Source organism: Mastigoproctus giganteus, chromosome 2 (genome assembly GCF_048544385.1).
Source record: "Mastigoproctus giganteus isolate SK-2022 chromosome 2, ASM4854438v1, whole genome shotgun sequence".
Classification (NCBI taxonomy): domain Eukaryota; kingdom Metazoa; phylum Arthropoda; class Arachnida; order Uropygi; family Thelyphonidae; genus Mastigoproctus; species Mastigoproctus giganteus.
The window spans coordinates 167,999,977-168,027,449 of NC_143576.1; the positions used below are offsets into that span (position 1 = coordinate 167,999,977).

General features: G+C 39.0%; 1 protein-coding gene across 3 annotated transcripts in view; it reads left to right on the top strand.

Moving 5' to 3' along the window:
* Dpit47 (DNA polymerase interacting tpr containing protein of 47kD) overlaps positions 1 to 27,473 on the top strand; it is a 231,963-nt gene that overhangs the window by 81,355 nt on the left and 123,135 nt on the right. For all 3 annotated transcript variants that reach the window (XM_090389624.1, XM_090389626.1, XM_090389625.1), the window contains one exon: positions 20,119 to 20,196. In XM_090389624.1, coding sequence (XP_090245750.1) covers positions 20,119 to 20,196 — 78 coding nt within the window. The remainder of the gene's footprint in view (positions 1 to 20,118; positions 20,197 to 27,473) is intronic.

Consider the following 27,473-nt stretch of genomic DNA (forward strand, 5'->3'; position numbering starts at 1 on the left):
AGTTTGCTGAAGTGGGATTTACTCAAAGAGGTAACTACCATCAGGGGTAAAGGGAAGGGTTTTTGCTTTCGTAAAGATGACTACAATGGTCTGAGACAGTATTTAAATTGTATACAGTGGGACCAACTGATGATGTTACCAACAGCAAATTCAAAATGGGAAGCATTCAAAGAACTTATCTTGGAAGCTACTAGGCTTTACATACCAACTAAGAAATATTGTTCAAGGTTTAGGCCTAAATGGATGTCAGATGAACTACTGAGACATATGGCAGAGAAGAAAAATGCATGGAATACATATAAATTAATAGGTGACATGGAAGCCTATGATAGATATAAGCTGGTCTGTAACCAAGTCACAAAGGAGATTAGAGGCAAAGGCAGATTATGAGAAATCCTTGGCAAAGGATGCAAAGAAAATAGAAAAAAGTTCTTAACCTATGTAAACTCTGGAAGGAAAGAGATAAATCAGATTGATCCACTGAATATTGATGATTCAACTGTTGATGATCCTGCTCAGGTGGCTAATAAACTAAATGAGTATTTTGCATCTACATTCACACATGAGGAGTTATTCAGGAAGGGAAATGCCAGATGTGAAGTAAACTCTGGCAGTGAGCTAGATGATTTTGTAATAACTGAGAGGAAAGTGGAGGAGAAATTGTTAAGGATAAACATAAAAAATGCACCTGGGGTGGATGGGATCTATCCAGTTATATTAAAGGAGACAGCAAAAGAAGTAAGAAAACCCTTAGCTCTAGTTATATGAGCTTCTTTGGACTCTGGAGAGGTACCCATAGACCGAAGATGTGCAAATGTGTCCCCAATTCACAAAGGAAGATCAAAGGCTTACACAAGTAATTATAGACCTGTGAGTTTAACTTATGTTCCAGGAAAATTAATGGAAGCACTGGTTAAAGAAGCACTGCACGATCATTTAGACAATACTTCAGTTATAGCTCGGACACAGCATGGTTTTGTTAAGGGAAAGTGTTGCCTGACCAATTTATTTGGATACTATGATGCAGTCACAAAAGAACAGGATGCAGGGAATAACTTTGATATTTGGATCTTAGAAAGGCTTTTGATACTGTTGCACATTATTATTATTATTAGTCATATGGTGCAAGGAAGCCTGAGGCTTATGCTGTGCCAGCCAAAAAAAAAAATTTTTCTGAATTACCCAGAGAGAGAGAGAGAGACAAGAGTAGAAGGGAATCACCAAGAAAAAGAAGAATGATTATATCCAGCTCAGGACCCTGGGTGTGCCAAGCCCATACTCACCAGATGTGAACCCCTGGGGTTATGGAAGACTGCTGCACAAATTGGAGCAGTGTGGCATTGGAGGCAAATTGATGCTATGGATAAAGGAATGGTTAAGTGGGAGAAGACAGAGAGTGGTAATCAATGGACACTGCTCTTTGTGGACTAATGTTATTAGTGGAGTCCCTTAGGGTTCAGTGTTGGGTCCATTGTTGTTTTCTGTATTTATAAATGATATTGATGATGGTATATCAATCTTAATGTCCAAGTTTGCAGGCGATTCAAAGGTTGACGGGGTTGTTAAGGGCACTACTAATGCTACACTGCTGCAACAGGATCTGGAAAGGTTGAACAGATGGGCTGAGAGGTGGCAAAAGAAGTTTAACATTGACAAATGTAAAGTACTACCTATGGGAAACAGCAACCTCAGAGCAACGTATCAACTCTGTGGTACTAGATGTTCTTGGGGCAGATGTTCTAAGGGCAGAAACTAGATGTTCTGGGAGCAGAAACGTTTCACGTGAGCGGATAGCTAATATCAGGGAAGAGAGCCTAAAAAACTTCAAGGGTTGTGTCAGGGTTGTTAAATATACAAGAACAGTAAATCTTAATTGTTTATACAGTAACGTTAGAAGTGTCGTCAATAAAATGAGCGAATTCAAACTGCTGGTTAAAACAAGTAACGCGGATATAATAGGGCTTACAGAGACGTGGTGCCACCCCAAAATTGGGGATGATGAGTTTCAGTATGGCTTGTATAACGTATTTAGGAAGGATAGGTTAGATAGAAGGGGTGGTGGGATAATGCTTCTTATCAGAAGCAGCCTGAGTGCGACGATAGCTTTCCCAGATTCAGACATTTCACATGCTAGTATAGAGTGAAGATTATGACAAAAGCCTCTACATGCAAATGGAATGGGCAAGTAAGCGTCAATGCCTTATTATGGGTGATTTCAATTTGCCTCTAATTGATTGGAGTAAATGGGAAGGAAACTCGACATGGGGAACAAAATTTTTAAATCAACTAGATGACTGTTATTTGTATCAACATGTCAGGGAAAGTACTAGAGAAAAGAATATCCTAGACCTCATCATCACACATGAATCAGATGACATAACAGGGCTGACAGTAGAGGAACCAGTAGCAGGAAGTAATCACGGAGTTCTACGGTGGATGATGACGAGAGAGGTAGCAGAAGTAAAAGGCAAAGGAATGGGTTTTAATTTCAGAAAAGGAAATTACGATGCCTTAAGGTACTACATGGCCTCTATTAACTGGGTAGATATCGCGCAGAGAATGAATACAATTGAACTGTGGTACTCTTTTAAAACATTAATCGCAGATGCCTTGAATGCATATGTACCATTAAAAAAATACTCCACGAGAAGGGTTCCAAGTTGGATGAATAGTGAAGTTGCCACATTACTTGAGCAGAAAAAGGTGGGATGGAAAGGTTACAGAGCAATAAAAAGTACTGAAGCCTATAACAGCTATAAGATGATGTGTAATAGAGCCACAGAAAAGGTTCGACAGGCAAAGGCAGTTTATGAGAAATCACTAGCAAACAGAGCAAAGAGGGGGGGATAAAGAATTCTTCACATATATAAATGCCAAGAAGAGCAAGACAAACCAGATCGGACCTTTACGTAAGGGAAAGGGGATAGTAATAAATACACCAGCTGCCGTTGCAGATGAACTCAACAGTTATTTTGCATCGATATTTACAAATGAAAAGCCTTTTCTGGCAATAGGAAATTGTGGGAGCGAAGTTAAAAAATATGTAATTAATGATATTGAAATTTCGCAAGATTATTTAATGAAAAAACTTTCGAGCCTACAGACCAGTAAGGCTCCTGGAGTTGATGGAATATACCCTATAATCTTAAGAGAGGCGGCAAGCGAGTGCATTGAACCATTGAGGCTAATTATGCGAGCATCACTAGACTCTGGGGAGATTCCCTTGGATTGGAAAAGTGCAAATGTATCTCCCATACATAAGGGTGGCTCTAAAAGTGAAGTTGGAAATTATTGACCTGTCAGTCTGACTTCAGTAGTAGGGAAAATCATGGAGGCAATGATCAAGGGTGGAATTCAGGATCATTTGGATCGAATTGAAATTCTCAAGGATACTCAGCATGGTTTTGTAAAGGGAAAATCATGTTTAACAAATCTGGTTCGCTATTTCGAAAGGGTCACTCACGAGCTGGATTTAGGGAATAATTTCGACATTGTTTATTTAGATTTCAGCAAAGCTTTTGACTCAGTCCCACATGAGCGGTTGCTTTATAAGCTGGAGCAGGTTGGAATCACTGGGAAAATCCTTAGATGGATAGAAGGATGGCTTCAGGGCAGGAGGCAGAGGGTTGTGATAAATGGCTATTCCTCAGATTGGGTTGATGTAAGAAGTGGGGTTCCCCAAGGATCAGTATTAGGACCACTGTGGTTTTTAATTTTCATAAACAACATTGATGAAGGGATAGAGGGCGTGATGTCTAAATTTGCTGATGATGTTAAAATTGGTAGAGTAGTTAATGATCACTGTCAAGCTGAGCTTCTTCAGAGAGACCTAGATAGACTTCAGGAATGGTCAGAAAAACGGCAGCTGTGCTTTAATCCAACAAAGTGTAAGGTATTACACCTGGGAAACAGTAATCCCAAAAAAAACTTATTCACTTGGTGGAGTTCAACTAAACCCAGTACTGGAGGAAAGGGACTTTGGTGTTGCGATACGGTCAGACATGAAATTCTCTGAGCATTGTAAACAGGTTGCAAGGATGGCCCATGGTGTCCTATCGATGATCTATCGAACTTTTGCAAGTAGAGATAGGGACGTGATAATCCCATTATATAAGGCTTATGTTAGACCACACTTGGAATACTGTGTTCAAGTATGGAGACCGGACCTAAAGAAAGACATCGAGTTTCTTGAAAGGGTGCAAAGAAGGGTAACTCGGCTGGTGAGATCGACAAAAGGGCGTCCTTATGAAGAAAGACTTCGAATATGTGGGTTGCAGAGTTTGGAAACTAGACACCTTAGAGGAGATTTGATTGAGGTGTTTAAGGCTCTGAGAGGCATCAGTAAAATGAATGACGACAAAATTTTCAAGATTATAAATGATGCTAGAACTAGGGGACATAAATTCAAGTTATGGGGGGAAATGTTTAGATTGGACTGCAGGAAGTTTTATTTTAGCCAGCGAGTTATAAATTACTGGAATAAGTTGTTTTTTTTTTGGCTGGTGCAGCATAAGCCATAGGCTTTCCTGCACCATGCGGCCGTTACTAATACTAATACTACACTGACAGTGGTAGAGAATGAAAAGGACCTGGGGGTAATTGTGCAGGCAGATATGAAGTTCTCTGAGCAGTGCAGACGGGCTGCAAGAGTAGCTCATGGTGTCTTGTCAATGATATACACGAATTTTTCTAGCAGGGTTAAGCAGGTGATTATTCCCTTGTATAAGACAGTGGTCAGGCCACACCTTGAGTACTGTATACAGGTCTGGAGCCCTCATTTTAAGAATGATGTAGAGCTGTTGGAACAAGTACAGAGAAGGGCAAGAAGATTAGTGAATGGAACAAAGGGTTGCTCTTACGAAGAAAGGCTTGTTTTGCAAATTACAGTGTCTAGAGACTAGGCACCGGCGAGGTTATCTGATAGAGGTGTATAAAGCCTTAGATGGTTTGAGCATGCTCAATGCCGATGGAATTCTTCCTCTTGCTCAGAATAATCACCTGAGAGGGCATAAATTTAGATTGAGGAAAGACAGATGTAGAATAGATGTGCAGAAATTTGCCTGTAGCCAGTGGGTAGTGTTGGTTGGTGGAACAGACTTCCATCCCTTGTAGAAGTTGATAGCCTAAATAAATTTAAGGCTCAGCTGGACAGGTATTTCAAACAAATGGAGGGGTGAAATGGAAGTATTTCTCTTTTTTTTTTTTTTTTTTTTTTTTTGGCTGATGCTGCAAAAGCTTGCTTTCTTGCATCATATGCCTCTACTAATGCTATTAATACAGCTTTTCAGGGACAAATTACAATGGTATACATAACCAGGTAGGTCAGCATTATGCATTGCATGCTGTGATGTTTTGTTTATCTGCTGCATAGCATAAAATCTGATGCTATGCAGCAGTTTTTCTCCATATTGTTTTTGATACTATCAGTTCATGTGGCCTCCTAAAACTCCTGGTTGAGAGTATTCAATGAGGACAGACATGCTGAGCATCACTCTTTTGAGCTCTCTCCAGTCTCTTTCAATTTCTGCAGTCTTCCAGAGAATTTTCAAAGTAGCACCAAGACTTTTCCATTCAATGTTTATATCAGCCACTGTTGGTATACGGTGAAGTTCCCAAACTTTTATACCGAGTCTCCTTAAAATTTTTAATAAATTTCAAGTGCCCCACCCCATGTTCCAGAACAAGTGTAAATAAACTGATCTGATCTAAAATTTAGCTGTGAATATATATATATATACTTTTATAAATTAATATATAGAGTAAGCGGTGGTTATAGTGATCACTAGTTATTAGAATCAGCTGCTTTCTAGAATCAAATTTCAAAGAACCGATTCCAATAAATAAAATTCACTACACTTTCATCATTTATTAGAATCACATCTTCAGTTATAAGAATCAATTTTGAACACCTCTGTGATGTTTTTCTAAAGCTCGTGTCTGGAGGTCGCAACCATAAAACAATAAAAACAATTTGCAGTTTTAGGTTTATTTTTTTTTTTTTTTTTGGTTTGGTAGTTGTTGGCGCATCGGCTTCTGTGGCCATAGTGCACCTCCCAAGGTTTTTGCAGTACTTTGATCCAAGCCCGAGGCGGGAATCGAACCCGCGACCTTTGGGTTGCCCGGCAGGCACTTTACCCACCTGGCTAGCCCGGTCGGCTTTAGGTTTATTGGGCTTTTTTTGTTTGTACAATCTGTTATAAAAGGATAATAAACTCGAGCTTATTGCATTTGCGATAATACAGGTAGCTGGAATTCTGTTTGTTTTTATGTTATTATGGTGAAATGTGTTTTCCCTTCACTGAATCATGTAACAATCACATAAAAAACAAAAATTTTCAGAATCTGTTCTTCATTCCTATATCAAAACTTTGTAAACTTTTTACTCTGTATCTCATTTGTGCGAGTTATGTTAGTTCCAATTTGTGCATGCCATGTGCTTTGTTATTGATTGACTCTTATCTTTTTTACTGTGTTTTAAATTTTACTACCCAAAAAAAAAGTCAGTGAACAGAAAGAGGATGAATTCGGGTGTAAAAGATAAGTTATGAATTATAGAAACGTATGACAAATTAAATGTCTCAAAGGGAAGCAGCAGTAAAATTAGGAGTGCTTCGGTCATCTCTATCAGAATTATTAAAATCAAGTCACACATTAAACACTAATGTAATTAGTAAAACCAGAAAAGGGAGCGTGAAGGGAAATACCAAACAGTAGATGAAGCTCTGTTTGTTTGGTTCAAACAGGTCAGCTCATTTAATGCACCAGTAGCATGCTAATGATGATTTTGCTGAAAAACATTAGCATGCTAATGAGAAGAGTTTAAGACGACGGATAGATGGCTGACAGGGTGGAAGGCGAGGCATGATATTGTTTACAAAAAAATTCAAGGAGAAAAGCTGGCTTTTGGTGGTTCTGCAGCTGACAACTGGTTGAAAACCTCTTGTCAAACTGTGTTAAGCACTTATAATCCCAAAAGCATTTTTAATTCAGATGAAACAGGGCTTCCCCAGACCATTGTATGATTTTTACAAATTCCTTTGTGTCTACAGGAAAGAAGATCAAAGACAGGATTACAGTATTTTAACATGCAACATAATGGGAACAATCAAAGTGGAGCCTTTAGTTATAGGTAAGAGCAAATCACCTAGATGTTTCAAAAGAGTAAAACAGCTGCCTAATGAATATGCTGGCAGCTGTTCATTAGGCAGCTGTCAGTCATCAAACTGACAGCTGCCTAAGGAACCCAACTGCTTGATTGGCAGCTTTTTTTTTTATTTGAAGATTATCCTCGTAAGCGGGATTTGCAATTGGATAAGAAAAACAAAAAAATTACATTGGTTTTGGACAACTTCCCAGCTCATTCAAAGTTGGTTTTCAAAAACATTGAATTAGTTTTTCTACTTTCTAATACCACATCACTGATTCAACCTCTCAACCAGAGAAGAATAAAATCTCTAAGAGCTTTTATAAATTGGATATGAGGCGAAGAATCATCCAGTCTATAGATGATGGTTTGGTAATATTAGCATTAGCATTAGTAGAGGCATATGATGCAAGAAAGCAAGCTTATTCAGCATCAGCCAAAAAAAAAAAAAAAAACACACCACTCCCATTTCACCCCTCCGTTCAATATCATCTGATATTGCAAAACAGATAACTGTTCTAGGTGCACTTATTATGATAATGAGTGTCTGGAATGAAATTTCCAAAATCTGTATTAGCAACTATTTAAAAATTGTGGATTAGTTATTCGTGATGGTCAACTAAGTTATGATACTGATCACATTGAAAAGCCTGAAGACATGGGTGAACAGGAGTTTAATGGTTGGATGGACATAGATGGTGATTTACGAGTTACTACAGCTTTAACAGATGAAGAAATTACCCAGTCTGTTACTGATAATTTCGCCAAGGAGGAGGAAAATGAAGATGAACCCAAATGAATTCCAGTTACAAAACAGCAACCTCGCAAAACTATGGCCATCCTGAGGAGAGTGTTGGAAGAAATGGCGCAAATGATTGTGAATATTGACTGTTATACAATATTTAAAAATCTACAAATAGACTTTTAGTGATTAAAATAAGTGACTGTATTTTAAATTATAATCTATATAATATTGGTGTAGATACACCATAGATAACTTAAGAAACTACGAGGGTAGTTGTGGTAGGCATCATTTGCTCTATCTCATATTGTGTTCTTCCTTCACAAGTTGCCATGGTATTGTACTACCTCAAATAAGTAACGCTTCACTAATAGAGAAGACTATTGTTACCTATTCTCAGTGAGTACCACCACCCCGATGGCACCATTTCAAAGCTATTGGCCTATCATCAGTGGATGGCCAGGTACCCTGGTATTGCAGACATGACAACCCAGTTGGGAAGATAATCACACAATACAGTGATAGGCCAATAGCTTTGAAACTGTACTGTCTAGGTGGCGGTACTCACTGAGAATAAGTAACAATAGTCTTCTCCAGTGGTGAGCTATAGTGGGCTCGTGAGAGCCCATTGTTATTTTTTTTTGAAAATTTGCGAGCCCATTGTTGAGACGATCATTTATTTTACAAAAGCAATTCTAAATGCCCAATTATTGAATATCCAGAGCCGAAACTAAGGTGGGACGAACGGGATCCCAATTCCCAGCATTTTAATGGCGCAATCGATCGGTTATGTATTTTAAAATTGCTTCATTTTTGATTTAATTACAGTCGGACCTCTGTTTAACCAACTTCTTTATACTGAATTTTTTTAAAATTCCCCTTGGTAATTACATTTAAAATACAGTAGTTTCCGTAGAACGAAAATTATTTTCATGTAACGAACAGATTAGGAGAGACAACTTTGTATGCATTGTTCTCACCTCTGGCCTCTAGGTAATTAGAAAGTGCAAATTAAAGGCAAAAGGGATTACCGTTCCACAAGTAGTTGTTGGTGACTCTATTGTCAGGGAAACGGGGAACATGCTTTATAAAAAGGATAGGTGGAACAGGACCAGGGTATGTCTGCCAGGGGCAAAGGTTGATGACGTTGTAGAGCAGATATCATCTTTTAAGGGCACAAAAGGTGATATAGTTGTACACGTTGGCACTAATGATATCAAGAGTAGGAGCCGGCAGTATTGTTTAACAAGTACAGGTCACTGTTGAAAAAAAAAAAAAAAAGCCGTGAAATAGGGTTGGATTTGAAAGTGTCTGCAATTCTGCCCAGACACGATAGGAGGGAGTATATGATGAGAGCCTTGTCGATCAATTCGGCCCTGGAAAGATTGTGCAAGGCTCAAAGGGTAGAATTTTTTTCAGCCTGGACTGTACTTGTTAACAAGAGAGATTGTTTCTACAGGGATGGGATACACTTAAATAGAAAGGGTGCAAGAATATTTGCTGATGCTATCAAAGCAGTGTTAGGTGGGTCGGAAAACTGCTAGCTTGGGGGAGACAAAGACGAATAGATTAACAGAAGCCACTGGCAGAGGTGAAAGAGATTCTTGCACTGCTTCTATTGGAATGAGCAGAAGACTGAAAAACAAGATGCAGGATATTTCAGAGACTGCTGGGAGTCATTGCGGTACAAGTAAACACATGGGTTGTGTTAGGGTAGCTAAGAATAGAAATAGGTGCATGTATACTTGCGTGTACACCAATGCTAGGAGTTTAGTAAATAAATTTGATGAATTTGAGGTATTGCTCAAAACATCAAAGGCAGATATTGTTGGGATATCAGAGACGTGGTGTCACACAGATATAAGGAATGCAGAACTGGAATTTGGGGAGTACAACGTCTACAGAAAGGATAGACTGGATAGGAAGGGAGGAGGGGTTATGCTATTAGTTAAGAAATACATAAAATCCAAGGAAGTGAAGCCAGTCGACATTGCTGGACAGTGCAGTGTCGAGTCAGTTTGGTGTGACATAAGCATTGGGAGATCAAAATTGAGAGTAGGAGTGTGCTATAGGCCTAATGACTCTGATGAGTATAATAAGAAACTGTACAAGGAAATAGAGTGGGCCAGTAAATCAGAGAGTCTTATAATGGGAGATTTTAATTTCCCAGATATTGACTGGAATTTGGGGGCTGGTCACTCACACACTAGCAAGGCTTTTGTGGATTTATTGGATGATTGTTTTCTACATCAGCATATTCGGGAGGCAACTAGAGGGAGGAATGCTCTTGATTTGATTATCAGCAGTGATTCTTCATGCATTAAGACTCTGCAGATAAATGAACCACTAGGTGGCAGTGATCACAGTGTGCTGAAGTGGGATTTACTCAAAGAGGTAACTACCATTAGGGGTAAAGGGAAGGGTTATTGCTTTCGTAAAGGCAATTACGATGGACTGAGACAGTATTTAAATTCTATACAGTGGGACCAACTGATGATGTTACCAACAGTAAATGCAAAATGGGAAGCATTCAAAGAACTTATCTTGGAAGCTACTAGGCTTTACATACCAACTAAGAAATATTGTTCAAGGTTTAGGCCTAAATGGATGTCAGATGAACTGATGAGGCATATGGCAGAGAAGAAACATGCATGGGATACATACAAATTAACACATGACACAGAAGCCTATGATAGATACAAGTTGATCTGTAACCAAGTTACAATGGAGGTTAGGTAGGCGAAGGCAGATTACGAGAAATCTTTGGCAAGGGATACAAAGAAAAACAGCAAAGACTTCTTTACTTATGTAAACTCTAGAAGGAAGGGGATGAATCAGATTGGTCCACTTGATATCGATGGGTCAACTGTTGATGATCCTGCTCAGGTAGCTAACAAACTAAATGAATATTTTGCATCGACATTCACACACGAGGAGTTATTTAGCGAGGGGAAAGCCAGAGGTGTATTCAACTCTGGCAGTATGCTAGGGAATCTTGTAATAACTGAGAGTAAAGTGAATGAGAAATTGTTGAAGATAAACACAAGAAAGGCACCCGGGGTGGATGGGATCTATCCAGTTGTATTAAAGGAGGCAGCAGAGGAAGTAAGCAAACCCTTAGCCATAATTATGAGAGCTTCCTTGGACTCAGGGGAGGTACCCACAGACTGGAGATGTGGAAATGTGACCCCAATTCACAAAGGAGGATCAAAGGCTGACACAAGTAATTATAGACCTGTGAGTTTAACTTCTGTTCCAGGAAAATTAATGGAGACACTAGTTAAAGAAGCACTGCAGGATCATTTAGACAAGACTTTAATTATAGCTCGGACACAGCATGGTTTTGTTAAAGGGAAGTCTTGCCTGATCAATTTGATTGGATACTATGATGCAGTCACAAAGGAACTGGATGCAGGGAATAACTTTGATATTATATACTTGGATCTTAGAAAGGCTTTTGAACTGTTGCACATGGAAGACTGCTGCACAAATTGGAGCAGTGTGACATTGGAGGCAAATTGCTGCTGTGGATAAAGGGGTGGCTGAGGGGGAGAAGACAGAGAGTGGCAATCAATGGACACTGCTCAACGTGGACTAATGTTATTAGTGGAGTCCCTCAGGGCTCAGGGCTCAGTGTTGGGTCCATTATTGTTTTCTGTATTCATAAATGATATTGATGATGGTATATCAAGCTTAATGTCGAAGTTTGCAGACGATACAAAGGTAGGCAGGGTTGTCAAGGACACTACTGACACTATGCTACTGCAACAGGATCTGGAAAGGTTGAGCAGATGGGCTGAGAGGTGGCAAATGAAGTTTAACATTGACAAATGTAAAGTACTACACATGGGAAACAGCAACCCCAGAGCAACGTATCGACTCTGTGGTACTACTCTGACAGTGGTAGAGAATGAAAGGGACCTGGGGGTGGTTGTGCAGGCAGATATCAAGTTCTCTGAGCAGTGCAGACGGGCTGCAAGAGTAGCTCATGGTGTATTGTCAATGATATATAGGAATTTTTCTAGCAGGGATAAGGAGGTGATTATTCCCTTGTATAAGGCAATGGTCAGGCCACACCTAGAGTACTGTATACAGGTCTGGAGGCCTCATTTCAAGAAGGATGTAGAGCTGCTGGAACGAGTACAGAGAAGGGCAACAAGATTAGTGAATGGAACAAAGGGTGCTCTTACGAAGAAAGGCCTAAGTTTTGCAAATTACAGTGTCTGGAGACTAGGCACCAGCGAGGTGATCTGATAGAGGTGTATAAAGCCTTGAATGGTTTGAGCATGCTCAATGCTGATGGGATTCTTCCTCTCGCTCAGAATAATCACCTGAGAGGGCATAAATTCAAATTGAGGAAAGACAGATGTAGGATAGACGTGCGGAAATTTGCCTTTAGCCAGCGGGTGGTTGGTTGGTGGAACAGACTTCCATCCCTTGTTGTGGAAGTTGATAGCCTAAATAAGTTTAAGGCTCAGCTGGACAGGTATTTTGAACGAACAGAGGGGTGAAGTGGAAGTGAATTTTTTTTTTTTTTTTTGCCTGATGCTGCATAAGCTTGCTTTCTTGCATCAAATGCCTCTACTAATGCTAATGGTAATGCTAACAACTTATGCAGCCACATTCCGAGAAGTCGCGCTAGTCAATATGCTTTCCATAGCCAGTCAGAGGATTAAGAAGATACCCCGACATTGATAATAGTCTCTGGTCAACCTGTGTTGTGTTTCCCCTTTACTCCGACAAACGGGTATATGTTTTTCGGAGAGGTGAGTGATCCATGCCTTCCAGTAAATTTCTCCTGTCTATGTTTACATGTTCACAGTAGCTGAATATCTGAGTGATTCTGATATTTTGCACAGTGTTCAAAGAACTAGTGACAGTAGCAACGTAGCGGGGGGGGGGATTGACGAAACTAGGATATTATATAAACTTTAAGAAGATGAAATATTGACAGATTTTGAAACTTTGTCGAGCCTTTCACTGTGTAGTAAATGTTCTAAAATATAATGGCAATACAGGCAATAATTAAAAAAAAAAAAAAAAAAAAAACTGTATTACCAATCTCCAAAAAACTAGCCGAATTAAGGATGATTGCTAAAGAATTTGATGTGGAAACTACAAAGATCAGTTGTGTGTTTGGGCTACGAAGAGCAGCTTGTAGCTTGCGAATGGTAATTGCGGGTTAAGGGAATTATCCTGCATTGTGCAAACATTTTGGATCAGATGCACGCCGTAGCCCAGTGGTCAGGCGTGCAAGTGCATAAGTCACACGTGCCTTGAGTGACTCTGGTTCAAACACCCTGACTGCTGAATATGGTGCTGTTTCTTGTATTCTCTCTACCTTGTGAACTCCTCTGATTGTATGGTCGCCCTGGAGTATAAACAGGAAATTTATTTTTATTTGGGATTGTTAAAGCGACTTTTAAATCTGGATTTTCTTAACCATTTAGCACTAATGATCGGCATCCTGCAGGAGCTCTCTTACATTTCAGGAGCTTTACAGATTCACTATGGCAAAAGAAGATAAATTAATTATTCGAACTATCAATGCTATTGCTAATTTGAAAAATTCTGAAAGAAAATATGAAGCTAAAATTGAGAGCATGTTGAAGTGGAAAGAATTTGAAGGAATCAAAATCGAAAGTAAGAACAGTAAAATTACCTCGTGAAAAGTTATTAAATGCTTTGTTTTATTCTTAAAGGATAAGTTATTAATGCAACAGGGTGATTTTAAATTAAATAAAGAAAATAATCATACCATTGAAAGAAATTTTGAAACATATTCTACCAGAAATCGTGGAATTTAAAAGAACTTTCGCCTCGGTGGCAAGACTGTGAAAACCGAATAAGAAATTTGTTTTTTGATAAAATAAGAAATAAAAATTAATGATTTTAGTGATTTTGTCGAAGACAGTTTATCTTTAAAATCAAGTGAAAATTCCCTTTACAATTAAGAAAGCCAGAAATATCTTTGAAACCATTGCGATTAGCAGTGCTGAAACTGAGCAAGCTTTGAGCGTAATGAATAATATCGTGTGAATGAATGAATAATGTTGAAAATTAAACACCTTGCAGATTATGATGACCATACATCTAAATGGAAAACCATTGCTTCAATTTGATCCGGATCGTAATGTCAATATTAATAAAGAAGTAAATTTCATATGGCAATTTTTAAAAGAAAATTTTCTTGAATATTTGTGCAATATTTTTTTCATGTAATCTGTGATTTTTGTGTACCTTTTCTAGAACAGTTTGTTTTTTCTGTAATATTTGTTTTTATATTCTAGAATGTTTTGGATAATTCGTTATTTATTTATTTTTTTTTATGTAAACCCCAAACACTAGAGGTATTAGAACCTATAGTACTTAGTACCGTGCTTGGGTTGGAGGTTGAGAAGACGAAAGAATATATTTGTTGACATTGGACTTGAACTTCTGTAGATTGTAATTTTCAGGAAATACGTATGAAGGAATGTTGTTCCAGAAAACGGCAGTTGAATGAATAAATGAGGAAGATGAAAAGTTGGTTCTGTGGGTTTGAAGTTGGACAGTAAATGGATGTTGGCTGGTGGCGGCACGTGTTCGGACTGTTTTGAAAGAGAGAGAGGGAATTATAGAAGCCAATTCAGAAGGACAGTGTCCATGGAAGTATCTGTAGAAGAAGCATGCAGCAGAAACAGTACGTCTATGAGAAAGCGAGTGGAGAGACTGTTAGAGATGAATCATTAATTAACCTAACTGCCCTCTTCTGAATGGAGTCGAGAAACCTGAGAGAGGTTTTGGGGGCACCACCCCAGATGTGGGAACAATATTCCATGGCAGGGCGGATTTGCGATTTATACAGAGTGAGCAGCTGTTTGGAAGAAAAGTAACGCCGAGAGCGAAAGAGAAAACCAAGTTTTTTAGATGCAGAGGAAGCAATATTTGTAATGTGCTTGTGCCAAGAGAGATTAGAAGTCAGGGTAATCCCCAAAAGAGATATATCATTTTACCTAGAAATCGGAGTGTCACTAAAGATAAGCATAGGAGCAGAAGAATCCTTTTTGCGAGATATAAGACAAGACTGAGTTTTTGAAGGGTTGAAATCAACTAAGTTGTCTTTGCCCCACTGGAGAATTACCTGAAGATCGGCATTTAAGGAATTGGTAGCAGATTTTCGAGAAGTTGAAGCTGATTGAGCAGGACAAGGTTTCTCAAAATGGAAAGTGGAATGCAATGTGCTATCATCGGCAAAACTATAGATAGGATTTCCAGTCAATGGAAGAAGGTCATTAATATACAAGAAGAAAAGAGTGGGGGAAAGAACTGAACCTTGGTGGACACCGGCATTAGTGGAGAGGTTAGAAGACAGAGAGCCATCTACCATCACCCTCAGTGAGCAATCAGAGAGAAAACTGGGTAACCAATTACTAAAAACAGTTGGCAAACCATAAGATGGAAGCTTGTTTAGAAGACCTTTATGCCAAACACGATCGAAAGCCTTTGAGATGTCAAGAGCAACTACTTGTGTTTCACCGAACCTTTCCATTGAATTAGTCCATAAATGGGTAACATAAACCAGAATGTCACCAGTGGATCGACACTAACGGAATCCATACTGGCGATCGTTGATCAGACGGAAGGTTTCTAGGTAGTGTAAGAGTTGGCGGTTAATTGATTTCTCCATTACTTTAGAAAGAGTAGAAGTAATTGCAATGGGACGATAATTGGATGGGAGGGATTTGTCACCCTTTTTAGGAACTGGCTGAATATGAGCAAATTTCCAAGCAGAAGGAAAAACAACTTTGGAATAAGAAAGTGAAAAAGGCGGAGAAGAATAGGAGTAAGTTCAGGAACACAGGTTTTGAGAACAAGTGGAGAAATACCATCAGGACCTGGAGCTTTCTTAGCATCAAGATTTGTCAAAATCCTTTTGACGGAAGACCACAGGGGGCATTGAATGGAGCATTTTGGGAATGGTGGGAATTGTTTTACCAAGATCATTAATACATGAGTTGGAAGAAAAATGGGATGTTAGCAGGTCAGCTTTATCCTTGGTTGAAGTGGCAACAGAATCATCTGATTTGGACAGAGGTGGGAGCAAAGATGGGCAAAAGTTGCGGCCAATAGCTTTGACAAGAGACCAGAATGCTCGGCTACCATTAGGGCAAGAAGCAAGTTTTCTACTCTTAGCCTGTTCAAACTCTAGTTTGGACTGATTAATAACTGCTTTACAACTGTTGCGAGCTTTGGTGTAGGCAGAAAATGAAACCGAAGAATTAGAAACAAGCCAATTACGATATGCAACGTTCTTCTCTTGGACAGCCTTAGCACATTTATTGGAAAACCAAGGATTAGATAAAGGACGAGATTTTAAAGTGGAGTGTGGGATAAAGGATTCCATTCCTGCAAGAATAATTTCACTGACACGATCTGAGCAAAAGTTTTGAAACAGTAATCCGACCAAGGAAAAGAATTAAAGAAGTCTAGCAGGTCATCCCATTTTGCATTCTTGTAATGCCAAACAACACGAGGGGTCGGAATAGCCATGAGATAAAGGTTCCATTGGAGAAGAGACAATCACCAAGTTGTGATCTGAAGTGCCTAAAGGACCTCTCACTTCGACCGTGTACTTAGAAGGGTTGTTTGTGAGAAAAAGATCAAGCGTATTGGCTGTATGATTAGGATTGTCTGGTATTCTTGTAGGTAAATGAACAATCTGTGCTAGGTCATTAGTAATTGCAAAAGCCTCAGCATCACGACCAACTTTGTCTGTGTGACTGGAAAACGGAAGGCAGTTGGAGTTGTGAACATTAAAATCACCAAGGAAAATTACCTCACTTGACTCAAACTCAAGTTGCAAAGAGAGGAAGTCAAAGAGTTTCAAGTGATTAGTGGAGTTGGGAGAACGGTAGAGACAACAGATGAATTTGACACAATGAGGTAGAGAGATTTTAAGCCAGAGAAGATCAAAGAGAGGAGATTCCAAATTGCCAAGTCTCTAACAGGGAATATCAGAATGGACATATGCACAAGTACCACCTCTGAGGCGAAAGGAATCATACAGCGGATAATTTGGGCATCTGAGATGAGCAGTAGTTGAATCAACCGATAACTGAGATTCTGTCAGAAAAAGTACATGGGGTTTGGCAGACTGCAAGTGGAAATGGACATCGTTGAGATTAGAATTAAGACCACGTATATTTGTGAAATGAATTAGGAAGTGCTTGGGAGGTTTAGATCTTTTCGCGGATAAGCTTGCTCTATTAGTTTGACAATTCATTTTGTATTCAATAGTAAGAAAAAGTGGGTGGGACATGCTGTATGAAGTAATGAAATTTTTGGATATGGCATACACGTAAGAATATACCCAGATCCTTGACATAACGTGGCCTCGAACATGCTCCCCGCATACATGCTACTCGGACTCCCTCCAGTCACTATCTGGCAGAGTAGAGGTAGCAAGATTATACACTAGCTGATCCGGAAGCCTCCTAGATAGTTACCAATAGGTTCGGTCCGGTGTACTAACTAGCAGCCGGCCTGCGAATACCGTTTTAGAGCTGTACCCTTGAAGTGTAAGGAATATTGGATCTCGCCACGATGTTCATCATAACCTCAGAAGGCTTCAATCATACTGCATGATGGAAGAGATAGGGAAGGGTTGATCGGAACTTAGCTCTTGAGACTAAACATGGGTTCCACCACTTCAAGCCTCCAATAAGCAAAGTGGTGGTATTGCACCGGTTGATGAGAGTCATCTACCACCTAGTACTGCCTGGTAACATAGAGGGGTGGCATTCCTCCATGTGGTGTGGGCTCCACATCTCGACCCCTGCTTACGTTGGTTCACACCAGGGTGGTCACCCACCATGTACTTGTGCATGGAGGTTATACCCAGGATTACTAACAGTCCCACCATCATGAAGGTGCAGGCAGAGGATTTGGCTGTCACAGACCGTCCGGGCTTCACCAAAATTGGGTCCACTTGACTTGAGTGGCACCCGAATATCAGTTCCATCAGCGTTTTAGACTCCCAGTTAGCAAGTACAGCTTGTCTGGCCTATCTGAGAGAATGTCTGTGACAACCTGAAGGACCTCTATGACGTAATATGGGAAATATTTTTGTTATTTTTTATTCACAATATTAAAATTTTATCATGAAAAAAAAATGTATCCATTATATTTCCCTAGTTGTAAAAAAAAAAAAAAGAATTAAAAAAAAATCACACATCTGCCGAGCACGAGCGGTAGATGGTTTTATGTGAAACATGCTTCGCGTCACCATATGACGTCACATGGTTGGGACGTCATACTATTCAAAAATTCCAAACAGTTAGAACTCAAGATATCATACTGGTCACGAAAAATGCGTCACGCACTCTAATCTAATCATACTACTAGTAAGTGTCCCACACAGACTAGTTGTCTGAGCGTGGGAAGCAGCTCTGGCAGATGCCGCGGGTGACATCACTTCTGTGACCGATCAGATTTACTCGGTAGGTAGCCCCCCCTCCCCAAAAAGGATGTTTCACATCAAAAAGTCGGCAAAAGTGGGAGCCCATTGTTAAAATATTCGCAGCTCACCACTGGTCTTCTCTATTAGTGAAGCGTTACTTATTTGAGGTAGTGCAATACCATGGCAACTCGTTGTGAAGGAAGAGCACAATATGAGATAGATCAAATGATGCCTATCACAACTACCTTCATAGTTTCTTAAGAGTTATCTGTGGTATATCTACACTGATATTATATAGATATTAAACTCTTAAAGTATTATGCCTTGTTGCATTTAGTTAATTGTAAATAAATTATAATCATATTACAAAGTGTTAGGTTTAATTAATATGTATATTAATTAAGCTGTGGATAATATTCTTCCAATTGTCATATATCATTTAATTGGTAATTAACTTTTGCAGATAAATTTGTGCTTTGCCTTTATTTTTATACCCTGTGGATAATATTCATTGATTTTCACTTATTAAATTTGCTGTTTATTAGAATCAAAATTAAATTTACAAATGTGATCACTATAACCGTCACTTACTGTACTTCATAAATTATAAATAAAATACAAATAACATAAATAAATAAAAAACATTTTATACCTGGATTAGTGGGATGGTTTGACCCTATTTTGTTAAAACATGCTTCGTGAAAACGACTAGCACACCCAGGGTGGGGTTTCCAAAGTGTGGAGGAACACTTTGGGAACCTCTCATCTAGGGTGTTTCACCTTTGCAGCAGCAGCAGCAGCACAAACTGGTTGCTGATATGGCATTACATGGTGGCCTTCCTATTGTAAGTTCAACCCATTAACTAAGCTCAACCCTTTTACCTGCCTGCTGTGTTTCATTAATATTTTCCAGCATGAATATAGTTCTAAAAATATATCTTGACTGAATGTCTAAGAGTATGAAAGAATTGGTTTATGCGTGGGTACTGCACTTCCATCATTTCTACTACCCAGGTATTATGCATTCATCATTTATTCATTTACTAAACAATGCATTCATACTACCTGGGTAGTAGAAATGAATGGAAGTGCAGTACCCATGCATAAACCAAATCTTTCATGAATACAGTTGCTTTTATACCTATTCCTGATATTCAATTTTGCCAAATCCCAGGGACATTAGGATACTCTTGGTGATCTAGTGAATATGTGAGATGTTTGTCTAAGTCGTAGGTATTGCTACTGACTTTGACAATTATGAATTTTAGTATAGTTATCTTTTCTTTTACCAGAAATCTGCCTTGGCTTCATTTCACTCACTGTAGATATAAAAAAAAAAAATATATATATATATATATATATATATATATCTAAAAAGTGGTAAACAATGTGAAATAATTTGAAAAACCTCTTTTAACACATTCGCACAGTATTGAATAGAGTTTTTACTTTATTCCTGAAGAAAGCAAAATAGACAGCATATTTTTGAAGCACTGAAAATTTTTGGTATCAAATAGTAATGTTGCATTGCTTCAGTTCCATTTTCAGGTCGTTGTAATTAACACCTAAATTGTAGATAGATTAGAACTGTTTCCATGGTTGTCAAACTCAGTTCCATTCAAAATTAGTAAATTTTAAGGAAATTTGGGAATTTACTGCCTTTTGAAAGAGAAAAAGAAAATTCATTAGCATTTTTTGATCACTCATTCCCACATTGTTTAGCACTTTTCATGTATTTACTGATTCAGAAGCCTTTTTAAAACTTAAATTTTTTTTCCCTCTGATTTTTAGGTAATTACCGTTCTGCTCTTATGGATTCAGTATCAGCAAAGGAATTAAAACCCACTCATATGAAAGCACTTATAAGAGGTAGTTAAATTTTTGTTCTTATAAAAGTATTTTAGACTTAAAATTTAGCCTTATATGACTACAAATACACAAAACCTCATTAACTTAGTATCATATAATTCAGCCACTAAGCTATCAACTGGGAGGATACAATTATGATTTATAGTTTGAATATTTCAAAATATTGATTAACTTTTACCTTGTGATAATATAATTCTTGTGAGTAGTAATTCCTGTTTAATTCATAAGTGTTTTATCTTTTTTCCCTGCTATCAAACACCTTGGAGAAGTTGGGGGTACACTTTGCTGCTAGTTGTTTATTTATATTTTTAGGTTTCTGCATTATCCTAATATTTGATAAGTTTCTAGAAATTTTAAACCAGTTCCTTTTCAGTACTCAAAACATGAACCATTATAAATTCTGCTTTCACTATAAAAACTTGCACCCTCGGGATGGTCCCCCTTGAGTGTAGGTAAGTGTCAGTAAACCCTATTTTGGTTCCCATTTCACGTCAAAAAAAAGTGTGGTAGGAGAATACAGTGGTACCTTGGATTACGAGTAACTTGGTATGCGAGTGTTTTGCAAGACGAGCAAAAATTTTTAATAAATTTTAACTTGATAAACGAGCGAGGTCTTGCAATACGAGTACAGTCAGTCCTCGTATAACACGTGTTTAAACTACACGAATTCGATCATACACGATTTATAAATAGGGGAACGTTATCTTATATAACACGAACCGAATTCGCTTATGCACAATTAGCTTTTGTGTTTACAAGAAATGGCAGTCGAACGCAGAATCACCCCAACCGAACGCAACCCGATAGGAATGAAGAGAAGATTTTGAAAATGTATTTATGGTTTTTTATATCAGTGAAGGGGAAACACATTTCACCATAATAACGTAAAAACCAACAATTCCAGCTATCGGTATAACCGCAAATGCAATTAGATCGAGTTTACTACCAGTTTATAACAGATTCCACTAGCAGGAACGCAACTGGAAATTGTTTTATGGTAGTAACCCCGAGAAATGTGCTTTAGTAAAATGTGAGATGTTAATAGTGTATCTCTGCCTTTATGGTGTTGTTTATTCAGTTGCTACACGCGCGCAGCTTTGTTTATGTGTATCAAGCGTGCCTCCTCGTTTTGTAATAGGGCGAGCGATGAATCTGATTTCCGTGAAATCCTCAAAAGGAGGCAAAAGCAAGTGTCATTGGAAAGATTCCTTGTTAAAGTCGCACAAAAAGAAAAAATCAACAGATAGCAGTGATTCCGTTAGAGACAGTGAAAGTCGTCCTACCCAATAATTAATAAATTCGATTGCTTTATGTTAAATTTAAATATTAAAAATATAAAAAGTTATGTATTTTGTATTAATCATTTTTACAGTATATGAATATTTTTGAGTTTTGGAACAAATCATCTGGGTTTCCATTATTTCTTATGGGGAAATTCGCTTTGATATACGAGTGCTTTGGATTACGAGCACGTTTCCGGAACGAATTATGCTCGCAAACCAAGGTACCACTGTACTATAAAAATTCATCCGCTTGGAATGGAATGCAGGTTGGCATTGTTGCAACACACACACACACACAAGCCGACCGGGCTAGCCAGGTGGGTAAAGTGCCTGCCTGGCAACCCAAAGGTCGCGGGTTCAAATCCCACCTCGGGCTTGGATCAAAGTACTGCAAGAACTTTGGGAGGTGCACTATGGCCACAGAAGCCGATGCGCCAACAACTACCAAAAAAAAAAAACACACACACCTTCAGCAAGATGATTGGGACACTTCTCAGCACCAGTACAGTGTGCAGGACACTGCATGATGTGAGTTACCATGATTGTGCAGTTATCCACGAGCCACTAATCACTCTGACTAATTCCAAACACTGTCTAGTTGGTATACGGTCTACCTGTGTGGTGGTTGTGCCTGGGGGTGGAATGTGTGGCAGATGCCCAGAGAAAGCTACCTGCCAGCCTATATATATCCTGACAGTGGAGTTCAGCAGAGGTCTGGGAATTTTTTTCATGGTTTGGTCTGGGTCCATTGGTTGTTTTAGACAAAACCATTAATGTGTTTGTGTCTCTAGATATCCTTCACAGTAATGCCTAAGGTTGGACTAGCCAGCCCAGAGTCCTGAGCTCATGGAGAACCTCTGGGATGATTAGAATCATTGGGTTCCTTTGAGGAAAGACTGCCATAAACACAGAGCTGTGTTTGTTGCCACAATGAAGGATAAATGGTAGAAAATATCTGAGACATTAAGATTATTACTATATTTAATACCACTCTTACACCATGTGAAATTAATAATATAGTTCATTAAGCTATTTGCCTAAACTACTATACATTAAGAACATTTCAGGTATCTTACCATCAGTATGCACATCAGGTTTCTGAGAGCATTGACAACAAGAGTCTGTCAGCAGCACGGTCTTAATGATGGGTATTGGTAAGATACCTAAAAGTTCTTAATGTGTAGTAGTTTAGGCAAATAGCTTAATAAACTATATTATTAATTTCACGTGGTGTTAAGAGTGGTATTAAATATAGTAAAAATCTTAATGTAAAACAACCACATAACATCCTTCCGAAACTATATTACATCTCAGACATTTATTTTAAAAAATGGCGGAGCATGTTCCAATCCTAAAGGCTAAAGGTTTTACCATACGTTATTAGTTTTTGTGTAAATAAAGGTTATGATGAGAGCCTTGTCGATAAATTTGGCGGTGGAAAGATGGTGCAAGGCTCAAGGGGCAGAATTTTTTTCACCCTGATCTGTACTTGTTAACAGGAGAGACTGCTTCTACAGGGACGGGATACGCTTAAATAGAAAGGGTGCAAGAATATTTGCTGATGCTATTGAGACAGTGTTAGGTGCGTCGAAAAACTGCTAGCTTGGGGGATACAAGGACTGATAGATTAACAGTAGCCACTGGCAGAGGTGAAAGTGATTCTTGCACTGCTTCTATTGGAATGAGCAGCAGCCTGTAAAACAAGATGCAGGGTATTTCAGAGACTGCTGGGAGTCATTGCGGTACAAGTAAACACATGGGTTGTGTTAGGGTAGCTAAGAATAAGAACAAGTGTATGTATACTTGCGTATACACCAATGCCAGGAGTTTGGTAAATAAATTTGACGAATTTGACGTGTTGGTCAAAACATAAAAGGCAGATATTGTGATATCAGAGACGTGGTGTCACACAGATATAAGGAATGCAGAACTGGAATTTGGGGAGTACAATGCGTACAGGAAGGATAGGGAGGGAGGAGGGTTAATGCTATTAGTTAAGAAACACAAAATCCAAGGAAGTGCAGCCAGTCAATATCGCTGGACAGTGCAGTGTTGAGTCAGTTTTGTGTGACATAAGAATTGGAAGATCAAAATTGAGAGTAGGAGTGTGTTATAGGCATAATGACTCTGAGGAGTATAATAAAAAACTCTACAGAGAAATAGAGTGAGCCAGTAAATCAGAGAGTCTTATAATGGGGGATTTTAATTTCCCGGATATTGACTGGAATTTATGGGTTGTTTACTCGTACACTAGCAAGGCTTTTGTGGATTTATTTGATGATTGTTTTCTACATCAGCATGTTCGGGAGGCAACTAGAGGGAGTAATACTCTTGATCTGATTATCAGTAGTTATTCTTCATGCATTAAGAATCTGCAGATAAAGGAACCACTAGGTGGCACTGATCACAGTGTGCCGAAGTGAGATTTACTCAGAGGTAACTGTCATCAGGGGGTAAAGGAAAGGGTTTTTGCTTTCGGAAAGGCGACTACAGTGGTCTGAGACAGTATTTAAATTCTATATGGTGTGACCAACTGATGATGTTATAACAACAAATTCAAAATGGGAGGCATTCAAAGAATTAATCTTGGAAGCTACTAGGCTTTACATATCAACTAAGAAATATTGTTCAAGGTATAGGCCTAAATGGATGTCAGATGAACTAATGGGACATGTGGCAGAGAAGATAAATGCATGGGATACATATAAATTAATGGGTGACATGGAAGCCTATGTTTTTTTTTTTTCTTTTTATGTGAACCCCAAACACCAGAGGTATTAGAACCTATAGTACTTAGTACTGTGCTTGGGTTGGAGGTTGAGAAAACGAAAGAATATATTTGTTGACATTGGACTTGAACTTCTGTAGATTGTAATTTTCAGGAAATACATATGAAGGAATGTTGTTCCAGAAAACGGCAGTTGAATGAATAAATGAGGAAGATGAAAAGTTGGTTCTGTGGGTTTGAAGTTGGACAGTAAATGGATGTTGGCTGGTGGCGGCACGTGTTCGGACTGTTTTGAAAGAGAGAGAGGGAATTATAGAAGCCAATTCAGAAGAACAGTGTCCATGGAAGTATCTGTAGAAGAGGCATGCAGCAGAAACAGTACGTCTATGAGAAAGCGAGTGGAGAGACTGTTAGAGATGAATCATTAATTAACCTAACTGCCCTCTTCTGAATGGAATCAAGAAGCCTGAGAGAGGTTTTGGGGGCACCACCCCAGATGTGGGAACAATATTCCATGGCAGGGTGGATTTGCGATTTATACAGAATGGGCAGCTGTTTGGAAGAAAAGTAACACCGAGAGCGAAAGAGAAAACCAAGTTTTTTAGATGCAGAGGAAGCAATATTTGCAATGTGCTTGTGCCAAGAGAGGTTAGAAGTCAGGATAATCCCCAAAAGAGATATATCATTTTGCCTAGAAATCGGAGTGTCACTAAAGATAAGCATAGGAGCAGAAGAATCCTTTTTGCGAGATATAAGACAAGACTCAGTTTTAGAAGGGTTGAAATCAACTAAGTTGTCTTTGCCCCACTGGAGAATTACCTGAAGATCAGCATTTAAGGAATTGGTAGCAGATTTTCGAGAAGTTGAAGCTGATTGAGCAGGACAAGGTTTCTCGAAATGGAAAGTGGAATGCAATGTGCTATCATCGGCAAAACTATGGACAGGATTTCCAGTCAATGTAAGAAGGTCATTAATATACAAGAGGAAAAGAGTGGGGGAAAGAACTGAACCTTGGTGGACACCGGCATTAGTGGAGAAGTTAGAAGACATAGAGCCATCTACCATCACCCTCAGTGAGCAATCAGAGAGAAAACTGGATAACCAATTACTAAAAACAGTTGGCAAACCATAAGATGGAAGCTTGTTTAGAAGATCTTTATGCCAAACACGATCGAAAGCCTTTGAGATGTCAAGAGCAACTACTTGTGTTTCACCGAACCTTTCCATTGAATTAGCCCATAAATGGGTAACATAAGCCAGAATATCACCAGTGGATCGACACTGACGGAATCCATACTGGCGATTGTTGATCAGATGGAGGGTTTGTAGGTAGTTTAAGAGTTGGCGGTTAATTGATTTCTCCATTACTTTAGAAAGAGTAGAAGTTATTGCAATGGGACGATAATTGGATGGGAAAGATTTGCCATCCTTTTTAGGAACTGGCTGGATATGAGCAAGTTTCCAAGCAAAAGGAAAAACACCTTTGGGATAAGAAAGTGAAAAAAAGGTGGCAAAGAACAGGAGTAAGTTCAGGAACACAGGTTTTGAGAACAAGTGGAGAAATACCATCAGGACCTGGAGCTATCTTAGCATCAAGATTCATCAAAATCCTTCTGATATCCCTTTGACGGAAGACCACAGGAGGCATTGAATGGAGTGTGTTGTGAATGGTGGGATGTGTTTTACCAAGTTCATTAATACATGAGCTGGAAGAAAAATGGGATGCTAGCAGGTCAGCTTTATCCTTGGCTGAAGTGACAACAGGACCATCTGGTTTGGACAGAGGTGGGAGCAGAGATGGGCAAAAGTTGCGGCCAATAGCTTTGGCAAGAGACCAGAATGCTCGGCTACCATTAGGGCAAGAAGCAAGTTTTCTAATCTTAGCCTGTTCAAACTCTAGTTTGGACTGATTAATAACTGCTTTACAATTGTTGCGAGCTTTGGTGTAGGCAGAAAATGACACTGAAGAATTAGAAACAAGCCAATTACGATATGCAACATTCTTGTCTTGAACAGCCTTAGCACATTTATTGGAAAACCAAGGTTTAGATAAAGGACGAGATTTTAAAGTGGAGTGTGGGATAAAGGTTCCATTCCTACAAGAATAATTTCACTGACACGATCTGAGCAAACGTTGACATCAGAAGTTTTGAAACAGTAATCCGACCAAGGAAAAGAAGAAGAAAAGAAGTCTCACAAGTCATCCCATTTTGCATTCTTGTAATGCCAAACAACACGAGGTTGGGAATAGCCACGATATAAAGGTTCCATTGGAGAAGAGACAATCACCAAGTTGTGATCTGAAGTGCCTAAGGGAGCTCTCACTTCAGCCGTGTACTCAGAAGTGTTGTTTGTGAGAAAAAGATCAAGCGTATTGTCTGTCTGATTAGGATTGTGCGGTATTCTTGTAGGTAAATGAACAATCTGTGCTAGGTCATTAGTAATTGCAAAAGCATCATTATCTCGACCTGCTGGGTCGGTGTGACTAGAAAATGGAAGCCAGCTGGAGTTTTGAACATTAAAATCACCAAGGAAAATTACCTCACTGTTAGGATAGTTGGATTGTAGAAAGTCAAGTTGCAAAGAGAGGAAGTCAAAGAGCTCCAAGTGACTAGTGGAGTTGGGAGAACGGTAGAGACAACTGATGAATTTGACACAATGAGGTAGAAAGATTTTAAGCCAGAGAAGATCAAAGAGAGGAGATTCCAAATTGCCAAGCCTCTGACAGGGAATATCAGAACAGACATATGCACAAGTACCACCTTTGAAGTGAAAGGAATCGTACAGCGGATAATTTGGGCATCTGAGATGAGCAGTAGTTGAATCAATCGTCGATAACTGAGATTCTGTCAGAAAAAGTACATGGGGTTTGGCAGACTGCAAGTGGAAATGGACATCGTTGAGATTAGAATTGAGACCACATATATTTGTGAAATGAATTAGGAAGTGCTTGGGAGGTTTAGATCTTTTTGCAGATAAGCTTGCTCTATTATTTTGACAATTCATGGTGTATTCAGTGGTAAGAAAAAGTTGGTGGGACATGCTGTATGAAGTAATGAAAATTTTGGATATGGCGTACACGTAAGAATATACCCAGATCCTTGACATAACGTGGCCTCGACAATGCTCATCGCATGCACACTACTTGGACTCCCTCCAGTCACTATCTGGCAGAGTAGAGGTAGCAAGATTATACACTAGCTGATCCGGAAGCCTCCTAGAGAGTTACCAATAGGTTTGGTCCGGTGTACTAATTAGCGGCCGGC